Below are 12,168 nucleotides of genomic sequence, written 5' to 3'. Positions count from 1 at the left end.
ACGAATAAACAGTTATAAAAAGCTTTAAAAATTACAAAGTCAAATTGTTCCTTCCAGATGTATCGACGGGTACTACAGGCCACAGTTAACAACATCAAGAGAAAGATACCCAAACAGATATTCCAGTGACCAAACTTGCATGGAATGCGATTGCAATCATCAGGGAACGGTCAGGAACAACAGGGGAACATACAATTGCGTGAAGAACATAAAGGAACAAGCTGGAGTGTTACCAGGAACTTGTATTTGCAAGGAAGGATATTCTGGTGTTAAGTGTGATAGGTTTGTTATTAAAATATAAAAATACTTGTAAGTTTTTTTTGAGTTCTACCTGGAAATTGTATTTGTAAGGAAGGGATATTCTGGTGTTAAGTGTGACAGGTTTGTAATTAAAACACAAAAATACTTGTAATTTTTTTTTGAGTTCTACCAGGAAGTTGTATTTGTAAGGAGGATATTCTGGTGTTAAGTGTGACAGGTTTGTTGTTAAAATATAAAAATACTTGTAATATTTCTTTTGAGTTCTACCAGGAAATTGTATTTGCAAGGATGGGTATTCTGGTTTTAAGTGTGACAGGTTTGTTTATTAAATTATAAGGTTTGTTGTTTTTTGCTCATGTTGTATAAGGTAAGGCATTTATTTTAAACTTTTTGCTAATTTTAATATAAGGTTTAAATCTAATGAAGATAAATGATTTTATTGTTAATTGTTGTGGTAAGGTTATTTTGTTTGCATAATATAGAAACTTTCAAACAACGTCATAAGTATCAAGTGTGCTTAAAATATAGTCAACTAAATTTCAGTTGCAAATACTTAGAGTTGCCCTTGAACTACTTATAGGTAGTTTGAAATACTTGAGTCAACAGAATATACTTTAGGTTCTTAAAGTTTATAGCTTACCTTAGATAAACAAATAAAAAGTGTGTCTATTAGATAATGTTTATTTTTTGAACAAAAGTAAGTAATTTAAGTTTAATATTCAAAACTTTAGTTTCGAATAGATTTTTTTTAACTATAGTTATTTTTAACGCCTTTTACGCCAATGAAAATTAAATAAAAAGTCATTTTTGACGTTTAGAATTTACTATATGTATATACTGTTTTGTAAAATTACTTAATATAGAAACGTTTGTCTTATTTTTTTAAACCAAATCAGTCCTTTAAACTCATCAAAACATAAGACGTTTTGATTAATAAAAACTGTGCTTCCTTCAAGAAATATGTTCAATATGTTCTTTTAAATTTTAAACTTTTGTTTCAGGTGTGATCTTGGATACCAAGGGATTTGCTAATAAAATAAAACGTTTATTGTTTTTAATATCCTAGATGTGGTTATAAATAATAAGGATTTCAAAATTGTCATCTGTGCCCTTGTAATACTTATTCTTATTTTAAATATGTTCTTTCAGGTGTGCTTTCGGTTACCAGGGATTCCCCAACTGCTACCCGTGCCCTTGTAACACAGAGGGAAGTACAAACAGCGACCCCTGCGACGAAACCTGCGTTTGTAAAGTTAGTTGTTTGTTTTATACTGTGTAAATAATAATGTTGTCTAAAAACTAGATTACTAAAACAATAAATTAAACTAAAACAGATAACTTTAATTTACTTGTTTTATAAAATAACCTAAGAAAATTGTAAAAGAACTAGTGCCTTAAAAATGTAAAAAATTGCTTTCAGTTTTTTTGTTCATCTTAATTTTAATATCTCATACTTGTTCGTTGTTGAAATCAAAGTTATTTATTACATATTTTGATTAAATGTTTGTAATTTCTACAGGAAACGAGCATTAGACTTAAAAGTAAATTTAAAAGACAGTAATTTTACTTTACTTGATTAATAAAACTACGCAAAAATAAAACTTTAAAAGATTCATATACTTGAACCGATTCTTTATTAAAACTTAAAAAAATAGTTCAATTATTTTTCGTAGTTTAATTTTTATTACAGAGTTTGATTATGAAACTGAAATTTAAAATTTACATTCTTCACCTCTATGTATTTTAGCTTATCTGAATATTGCATACTAAAGCTTTATAAACTCACAGGAAAACAATAACAGAATAATAAATAATAATAAACAATAAAGCAAAAGTTAATTTTTACACTATTAATATAATAACACTTAAAGTTATTTGATTAAATATTTGTAATTTATACAGGAAAACGTACAAGGTGTTAAAACTCATTATTAAAATTACAATAATTTATTAAATATTTTAATTAAATTTTTGTAATTTATACAGGAAAACGTACAAGGTGTATATTGTGACCAATGCAAGCGAGGAATGTTTAATTTGAATAAAAATAATAATAAGGGTTGTGAGAGTTGTTATTGTAGCGGGGTGTCCACAAGTTGTCGCTCTTCTGATTATATATGGTTTGTTTTGATTGATAGTTTATTGGTGGTTTTTGGAGTACTAAAAGTAGCTAAAGTACTTTGATAAAAAATGCTCAGAAATATTAAGTTTATATTAGATGTCTTTACTTTTTTCAATTATTTGGTGTTTGAAAGTTAAACAAAAATGATTTTTAAACTTTAGTTTAAATTTTAATTACACTTAGTGTTTGGTTGTATCATTAATGTTTAGTTAAAACTTTGCGTTATGAACTATGTCAAAAGTAATTTTGAAACTTAAAACTATTTTATCATTATTAATTTTTCAGGTCAACAGTAGAAACGTTAGAAGGGTGGGAGTTATCCACTGAGAACAGGTACAGGTCCCTTAGACCCCAACAAAATCAAAATGGGGTCCCCACATTTAAACACAGTGACGTTGCTAGGAGACTGGGAACCACTCAATACTACTGGGTTGCACCCCATGTTTATCTTGGTTAGTCATTTGAAAACTTAACTGCTTTTAATTATTATAAATACAGTTGTTTAATAATGGTATTTAGGTTACTTAACAGCTTTTTACTTAAACAATAGTAGTTAAAGCTAATATTTAACTGAGTTTATCAACATTTAGTTTTACTTAAACAAATTTATTGTTGTGTTTAAAAAATTAAAGATAAAATAAAACGTTTTGAAATTTTGTAAAACCATCAGAATTATACCTTAAAGTAAAATAATTTATCTCAACAGGAAACAAGTTATCGTCTTACGGCGGCCTTCTTTCAATCGACATCACAGGAAAGCGAACTTCAACCGATGTGGGCTACTATGACGTCATTATGATTGTTAGTTACGTCACAACACCTGATGCGGCGCACGCGACAAATTACCAGTGGATCCAGTATAATTATGACGTCATAACTACCACATTACGTAACAAGCGCGCGAGTAAAATATTAAATTTTGATATAACTCAAAGAAAACAAGATTTGAATCTTTTATAAATTGATGCTATAAGACACACACGAAATTTAAACTTTATTTGACTTGTAATAAAGGAAGTAAGCCATCTAATAAGTTGATTCGGAGAAGAAATTATCGATAATTTTCAGTCGTCTTTTGTTGCGATTGCCACTCTTTCCTAAAAATCGTCGAATCTCTACAACTTTGACGCCAAAAGTGACGTAAATTGCTGCTTTGTTACAATATACGTCCGCTATGACATCATAATTACATTTTCCATGTGGTCTAGTTTTGTACGTCCGTAGTTGTTAATAACTGTTTTCTACGTCCGTAGTTGTTTTATATTTTCAAAATGTTGTTAATCAAAGTAAGTCCGCTGTTAATAAACTAAAGTTTTACGTTTTACTAAATATAAATCAATTTATTTGTAAAAGTTTTATATCAGATAGATTTGTTTTTAATTAATTAATTTCGTTGAACGTCAATAAAAAAGTACAGCTACGATATCGTTTAACCACTTTTGTCACAACTATGACATCATAATATATACTGAAGGGCGGAAGTGGTAAGAGACTTGGTTACAACCAATATGGCGGAGTTCTGACTGATGTCAGACTGGTCGCTTCCGGTTGGCGAAACTTGGATGAAGACGTTTCAGCGAGTAAGGATGATTTGATCGATGTACTGAACGATTTGGATCAACTTTTGATCAAAGCTGTGTACAGTGGTTACTACGACGCTAGATACACGTTAGTTGAGTTTTGTAAGATGAATAAGAAATACTTGTATAAAGATACTTTGAAAGCAATAACTAGTTGTTGTAAAACAGTCATGGTTCTTTGTAGATTTAAACTAACATGAACAGTTTTATCGCATAACAAATTTTTTTGTTTTAAGATCTTAAAACCAGCAAGATTATAAATATAATTACTATAATCAGTTTATTATTATAATATAAGTAATGTTTTATGCAATAGTAATTCATGAAGTTTAATAAGGCTTTCGAGATAACACTAAAAAAGATTGTTAAACCTTATGAACTAAACATTAAACACATTAAATTAATTTTTACACACTTACTTTTCAATACTAACATTTTGTTTAAATATTTAAGGTATTAGGTAATACCTTAAAATTTAAGGCATAAAGATCTAAGGTATACAAGTTGCTGCTGTTTAGACTTATCAAATAGTTATCACTGATGTTTAAACTAAATCTTACTCGATACACAACAAGTAAATATCTTAAAGGTTGAACCGAGTAACTATGCAAATAGCTGTGCCCCGATCAAACACCGACTCCATACTGCCATCTAGTGTTGCCAGTAGTGTTGAAATTTGCAGGTGCCCGCCAGGATACCATGGTGACTCGTGTCAGGAATGTCAAGATGGGTATTGGAGGTTAATTATTACATAGTTTTTTATTTTTTATACAAAACTCAATTTCGTTATAAAAGTTAATAAAGAATCCCTGTCAACAAAACTTTTGCTGATCATATACGTTTATTGCAGTACAATGAATATTATACAGTTGAGGGTTTCGACCACATTTTTTATGAAAAAAAAGTTAAACAGGATACTATTTAACTAATTTTGCTATTTTGAACTTTTAAACTATTATTTTTTACAAACTTTCGAAAATTAACTACTTTTGACAACAATTAACAGAAACGGCACACTCTGTGAAAAGTGTAATTGCAACGGTCATTCTCAGTATTGTGACGTAAGAAACGGTGCTTGTTTAGTGAGTTTTAGAATATTTTTTGAACCCTTTAACTTCTACTTGTATTAAACTGTCTTTATGCATCTTTACACATAACGTTTAACACTAATACTTTTAAACTTACAACTTATTTTTACTAACAGAGTTGCCAAGGTAACACGATGGGTATGAACTGCGAAAGATGCAAACCCGGGTATTTTGGTGACCCTTTGAATGATTATTATGGGTGCACTAGGTTTGCTTTATGTATAAATATATAAAACAAAAAGATTTGTTTGTTACAAGCTAATTTTTTTGGATAATTTTTAAACTGTTAGTTTTTATTGCTTTTAAATGGATTTTTATTGATAAAAATAATATTAAAAAAATTATCTTAATCAACAAACTGATACTACTTGTTAAGAGTAGCAAACTTTCAAAGTTGAACTATACACACTTACCTTTCAGATGCGCTTGCCCATTACAAACACCATCGAACAATTTCAGCCCAACTTGCCACAAAGACCTGATTTCACAGGAACTATTTTGTGATAGATGCCCGGCTGGTTACGAAGGCAATAGGTGTGAAAGGTGAGAACTTATAAAAAATATTTAATTAGTTTCACAGGAACTTATTTGCGACAGATGTCCACTTGGTTACGAGGGTAACAGGTGCGAAAGGTGAGAACTTATAAAAAAATAATTAATTAGTTTGACAGGAACTTATTTGTGATAGATGCCCACTTGGTTACGAGGGCAAAAGGTGCGAAAGGTAAGAACTTATAAAAAATATTTAATTAGTTTGACAGGAACTTATTTGCGATAGATGGGTAATAGGTGCGAAATGTACGTTATCAAATTCATCTGTTAATAAGAAAACACATAAGTTTTAAGTTACTAACCCACTTATAATGACTAGAGTTTTAGTATTAGCTTATTGATATGAACATGTTTATGAATTGAGCACTTATTTGTTTGACATAATTATTTTTTCTAACACTTAAAAATGTCAAATATTCTGTGCTAGCTTAAATACAACATAATTAGTCTTTTTTTTAATTTTTTAATTTATATTTTAATAAAAACTTATTTTGAGTTAGGTGTAAAAGATAAGGTAATTATTTTTTCTAACAGATAAAAGATCAAAGTTTCTGTGTTAGCATAGACATAACACAATAAGTCTTTTTTTAGTTTCAAATTTTAGTTAAATAAACACTTTTTAAATTTATAAAATTACCGATACCCACTTATTTGTAAAACCTATAAATAGCTACAATCTAAAAAGGTTAGATTTGATCTTTTAAAAAACGTTCGATTGTACGCGTTTTATTTATACGAGTTTTTTGATTAAGACAGCATAGTTAAGTATTATATTTAAACTTGAGATTTATTTAAAATTGTAAATACTTTACAGTTTTATTATGTAACAGGTGTTCAGATGGTTATTACGGCAATCCAACAGTTCAAGGTGGTAAATGTGAACGTTGTGATTGTAATGGCAACAGTAATGAATGTGATGAAACAACTGGGAAATGTTTGAACTGTAAATATCACACTACCGGTTTCAACTGTGAAAAGTGTATACCAGGTTTAAGTTTGTTTATATAAAAAAGTTTACTGTGTTTAAAAAATTGTTAAAGTGTATATTTTAAATAAATATTAAAAATGTTCAATTAAAAGAGCTTTTGTAAGTAATAACTTAGATATTGAAAATAAAACAACTTAGTGTAACAAAACAAAACGGTGTTAAAATTAAAATATGTTCATAGCTATTCTTATGCAATTATTCAATTATAAACATCTAAAAAGTAACTAGACAAGAAACTTAAGATTTTTTTACGTACGATAAATGTTTTGCTTCAAATATGTTTTAACTTTAAGCTTGCTACGACAATTATTTGAATAACACTTTTAGTAGTTCATACTAATCATAAAAGTTTATATAAAAACATCTTATGAAAAAAAAAATCTATTTCAAACAGCATAATACGGAAATGCGGTATCACTGGGTAACTATGGTCCTTGTAATTGTAATTTGACAAAATAATTAATATTAATATTTATTTACTATTCAAATAATTTAGACAGCATGCTATGGAGACGCAGTAAGATTTGTTAATTGTAGATATATAATAATTATTAATAAAATATTCTCAACAGCATACTACGGAGATGCGGTATCATTGGGTAATTGCGGGCCATGCAATTGCAATATGACCGGGTCTATTAGCAGACAGTGCGACCATAAAACTGGTCAATGTGACTGCAAACCCAACATATACGGAAGAAAGTGTGATACTTGTGCTGTTAGTTGTTTGTTTATTTATAAGTTCAAATATAACATAACCGGACAAAATATGATATTTTGCTGCTATTCAGATGAGTTATAAAGTCATTTCAGTTATGATAAATATAACCCTAACTTCTTAAGCTTTGTTCATAAATTCACACACGCCGCAAGCTACTGAAGTTCAACCTATTTTGCACTTGATTCTATTGAGTCGTATTTACTTTTTAAAAGCCTCATTATTTGATCAAGTACATTAAGTCAAATATATTTTTATCCAGATCACCTACTGCCAGAGCAGTTTAAGCACTTTAATTTAAAACTATAACCGGAACTTTAACTGTTCAAAGGGTTGTTTCAAAGATTGTGTTTTTTTTTGTATTAATATTTGAGCACTTATCTGTATTATAACGTAATTTCATGATTTTGTACGAGTTTTTTTATTATACTCGACAAAGAGCAGTAACTAAAAAAAAAGTTATCTAAAAAATGATTTTAATAAAACAAAGAAAACTAGTACTCTTCCTTGACCTAACCACTAAACAAACTACAAACAATAACATTTCAGAACAATTAATTATTAGTGTAGAAAGCAAATCTTTTTTCTTTACAGAGCATTAACTTATCTTGCACTTGTTTCTATTATGACGTGTTTTTGTTAAAATTTTGTACGAATTTTTACAAAGTTTAAACTTTTTTGCCACAGAGCACCTACTACTTGAGCAAGGAAACATCTGAATGCGTCAAATGCAACTGTAACAGACAGGGAAGCATCTCAATCAACAGAGGAGGTGAATCTTGCAACCAGCAGGGCAGGTGTAGGTGCAGAAACGGTGTGACCGGTGATAAATGTGACAGGTGTCAATATGGGTACTACGATTTCAGTGGCGGTTGCAAAAGTTAGTTCTGTAAAAGTGTAAGATAGCCTTTTTAAATTGTGTAAAAACTACAATTAATCTAGAGTTTACTTTAAATATTTAAAGTAATTTTATAAATGAAAAAATAGAGCTATAATGCTGTTGGCAAGTTTCATAATCGTTTAAAACAGAAGAGTATTTTTATCAACTATATTTTTTCAAAGCTGTTTAGTTATGATAAAGGTTTAGTTTGTTTTCTTAATTATGTTCTATTTTAGCTACTACATAAGTTGTTGAAAAAAGTTTTAATTGCAAATTTTGCATCAGACTATTGTGTTTATATTGTTATGCTGATTTGACCCAACAACAGCTGTTTTCAAACTAAACACTTTTTTTAATTACTAGTTTTTAATAATTTACAGGATGCAGATGCCCGCAAACGGGGGGTCATTGCGATGCCGTCACGGGTAGGTGCACTTGCCCCGAAAATACCGAGGGCCCAAGATGTTCGAAATGCACCCCTGGGTATTACGATTGGAATTATGAACATGGGTGCAAGGTAATAATTTTAGTTTAAGCATAACTTACTATTAAAAATTATATTGTAATGAAAAATGTGTTAAGCTACTAATCCAGATTACTTAATAGCTCAGCTAGTTTATAAACTTTTATACAAAGAAGTAAGTAAATTTTGATTTTGCGTCTTAAACATTAGCAAGTTTAAATTGGTTGGTTTAAGAAAAATGTTGAGTTTTTTATCCAAAGTCTCTAGAACTCTATCAACTGTTTGAAAAATAAAATCGCTACATACCAACAACAGTAATAAAACAACTTTATAAACAGAAATGCGATTGCTACAGCCAAGGGATATCTCAACCTTGTAATAGTGTAAGTGGAAAGTGTTCTTGTAAATCAAAATACAAAGGAGAAAAGTGTGATATGTGCAAGTAAGTGATTTTTTTTTTCAATTTTTTTTAATTTTTTTCATGGTATTTTTCCAATTTAGTTAGGCCATGGTTATTTAATTTAAAATACTGATATTAAAAATACTTGTTTTTCGTTAGTATTAAATTATATATGTGACTATAACAAACTATGTTTGACAGTGATGCTTAAATCTTACTGTATAACTTTTCTGCAGTGACGACTTCTATTCGTTTCCGAGATGTAGATCTTGCAACTGCAACACAGACGGTTCTATTGGTTGTTCGAAATCACGTGATATTTTAGATTCACGTGATAATAAAGAGTCACGTGAAGATACGGTTCAGTGCGCATCATGTGACTCAACAAGTGGAAGTTGTTATTGTAAGGTTTGTTTTTTGTTTGTGTTATAATAAGCAGAGAGTAAAAATTTTATGATAAAATAAGAAGCTATGGGTAAAGTTGGAAATAAAGTTTACGCATAAAGTGACTTAAATTCAACTGACTTTAGAGAAAATAAAAAAATTACCAAACCTAAACAGTAATTTTTTTATTAAATACTTCAGGGATTTTACTATCCATTTAAAGATTGCTTTGGTTAACAAAAATCGAAAGGCTCTAATTTGCAATTTATTACTGATTCTTTTAATTTTGCAAACATATTATTAGAAGTTTATCTTTTAAAATATGAAATAAATTACAACATTCTAACAGGAGAACGTCATAGGAAAACAGTGCAATGAATGCAAACCTGGCAGCTTCGGATTATCCTCATCAAATAAATTGGGGTGTACGAGATGTTACTGCTCTGGTGTGACCGATAACTGCAAACAGTCATCTCTTATTTGGGGAAACCCCGTTAGTTTGAATGAATTTTAACACAATAATTTAAGTTACTGCACTTGATAATATATAAAATAAATTTAGAAGGATTTATTATAATGAGTAAATTTTTAAATGGCCTATTTACAAAAAGTTTAAAATTTAAAATATATATACTTAGTAGCTTGTATTTATGATAAATGTTTTATTTAGTGTAATGGAAAATTACTCTTATAATAATGTTCAAAATTGTTTACTGTGTGACTTTTCAAGTGCTGACATACATTGCTACGTTTTTATCTAATAAAGTTAATCTTTAGATAAACAGTTTTGTAAACAAATACAGATTAGATTATGGGAGCCCGTAGAAATTCTGGTGAGATATGATTAATTGCGGTGTTTATTAGTTGTTTTTATTAATTTTTGTTAGTAATTATTTACGGTGTTTTAGTAATTCAAAGTGATGCAATTAACACATAAAACAATTCCTTAAAAAAAATTTTTTCGACAATTTTTATACTAATTCGACTTATATTTCTTTACTTCACGTACTTGTATACTTTATGACTTCAATTGAAATAGTTTTTGTTGTTTATCTAACAAATATTTAATTGCAAAATTTGAAATAACTTTTGGTGAGTTTTTTTTTGTAAAAAACCATTAAAACTAAAAATTAATTACTTTAAAGGAAAAAATTACAATGTTTTCTTCTCTCAAAAATATTTTTCTATGTAACAAAAAGTATTTTATGACAAAAATTTTTGACCAAATATCCAAATTTATTAACCGGCTTAAATGGAAAGCACATTTATTTAAACCATTAAAAACTGCAAATTTGTTGTATGAGTTTGTTTTTTAAGCTATACTAATTTAATTACATTTTCAACGTTGTTTGCTATATTTCTGCGTTTAGTCATCTACACCTTTACATATTAAAAACTTCCTTTTGTTCATGCTACTGTTGGTAACTTTAAATTTTTAAACCTTTTTTAGTCTGTACTAACCTAAAAAAATACCAGCTTTCTGAAACATGAAAAATGAAAGCAACATGTAAACTAAGTTTAAATATTTAGTTTACAACAAAAATATTGTTTTTTAGAATTAACAAACTAATATTTTAGTATAAAACATGCAATAATGTACTTGTCTTAACAAAATTAAACTTTATTAACTTGCAAACTAATTGTTTTTTACTGAACTTGGTCAGTTGTATTATTTATGGACTAGATTATGCACATCAATTATTCCTTAAATTTTAAACATTTGTTTTGTTAATTGCATTACAAGACATTTTTACAAGAATTTATCAAGCAATAATTTCAAAGTTAGAAAACTACAAAGTTATTTGCAAAAACCTTTAAACAAAGTTTTTCAGTTGTACACATTTTTATATCAATATGACGTTTTACATTTTTTTACAGTATCTGTTAATTAAACTGCTTCTATTTATGTCGTTTTACATCTTATGATCATATTTTTCCGAACTTTTATAAACTTTTTTCACAAACAGATGATATTCAACAACTTTCCGCTGAAGTCGTCATACAGAAACAGCCCAATAATAAAAAGAGCTTCACACGTCAGTAATGACGTCACTACTTTGTTACCGTATTATTGGAGATTACCACCCAAGTTCAATGGTGACAAGGTAATAACTTGTATAAGTTCAAATATTTTCATGGATAAAGAGTAATTGTACTAAATCAAAACATTTTTAGGCTGATTTCAAGTGACATTGTTTTTTTTATTGTATAAAGGTTACTCTAAGATAATTGTTTACTCTTTTTTCAATTGTAAAAAAGTTAAAGTTTCATAAACGTTCTTTTCCTCAACTTATTAATCAAAAAATTTAGAATAAACATTCAAGCATAAAAGAAACAAAACATTTAAATTGGCTATATTATACAAAATACAACCTTAAACCAACAGACGCTGTCGTATGGCGGAAATCTTTCGTACGTCATATACTACGAAGCCGAATACATTGATGACGTTATATCACGCCAGAGAGCTGACGTAGTTGTGCAGGGTGGTAAATATCAGAACCTGACACTTCAGTATAAGAGTGATGACGTCATCAAAAGTGGCAGAGATCACCTGTTGCACGTTGCCATGATTGAGGTTTGTAACTTATATTTAAAATAAAGCTAAAAAGGTTTACACTTCACATTATTCGTAAAAAATGTTATTAAAAGTTTGTACAGTTTTATCCATATTTTGTTTTAATAGTTTTATTAAGGTTTGGTATAAAAAGTTTAAAAATTATATAATATCT

At 28.6% G+C, this 12,168-nt stretch overlaps 1 protein-coding gene across 1 annotated transcript in view; it reads left to right on the top strand.

Moving 5' to 3' along the window:
- LOC145842341 (laminin subunit alpha-1-like) overlaps positions 1 to 12,168 on the top strand; it is a 79,670-nt gene that overhangs the window by 39,580 nt on the left and 27,922 nt on the right. The window contains exons 10-29 of the mRNA XM_082949770.1: positions 58 to 282; positions 1,411 to 1,513; positions 2,248 to 2,381; positions 2,669 to 2,835; positions 3,090 to 3,283; positions 3,858 to 4,051; positions 4,553 to 4,702; positions 4,970 to 5,045; positions 5,168 to 5,259; positions 5,472 to 5,594; positions 5,649 to 5,684; positions 6,434 to 6,591; positions 7,164 to 7,309; positions 7,997 to 8,189; positions 8,570 to 8,706; positions 8,991 to 9,094; positions 9,289 to 9,460; positions 9,786 to 9,929; positions 11,404 to 11,541; positions 11,823 to 12,014. Of these exons, the coding sequence (XP_082805896.1) occupies positions 58 to 282; positions 1,411 to 1,513; positions 2,248 to 2,381; positions 2,669 to 2,835; positions 3,090 to 3,283; positions 3,858 to 4,051; positions 4,553 to 4,702; positions 4,970 to 5,045; positions 5,168 to 5,259; positions 5,472 to 5,594; positions 5,649 to 5,684; positions 6,434 to 6,591; positions 7,164 to 7,309; positions 7,997 to 8,189; positions 8,570 to 8,706; positions 8,991 to 9,094; positions 9,289 to 9,460; positions 9,786 to 9,929; positions 11,404 to 11,541; positions 11,823 to 12,014 (2,878 nt within the window). The remainder of the gene's footprint in view (positions 1 to 57; positions 283 to 1,410; positions 1,514 to 2,247; positions 2,382 to 2,668; positions 2,836 to 3,089; positions 3,284 to 3,857; positions 4,052 to 4,552; positions 4,703 to 4,969; positions 5,046 to 5,167; positions 5,260 to 5,471; positions 5,595 to 5,648; positions 5,685 to 6,433; positions 6,592 to 7,163; positions 7,310 to 7,996; positions 8,190 to 8,569; positions 8,707 to 8,990; positions 9,095 to 9,288; positions 9,461 to 9,785; positions 9,930 to 11,403; positions 11,542 to 11,822; positions 12,015 to 12,168) is intronic.

This window comes from Thalia democratica, chromosome 1 (genome assembly GCF_965202585.1).
Source record: "Thalia democratica chromosome 1, ktThaDemo2.hap1.1, whole genome shotgun sequence".
NCBI classification, from domain to species: Eukaryota; Metazoa; Chordata; class Thaliacea; order Salpida; family Salpidae; genus Thalia; species Thalia democratica.
Note: the sequence above shows the minus strand (reverse complement) of the source record. Positions and strands in the feature narration are given on the sequence as shown.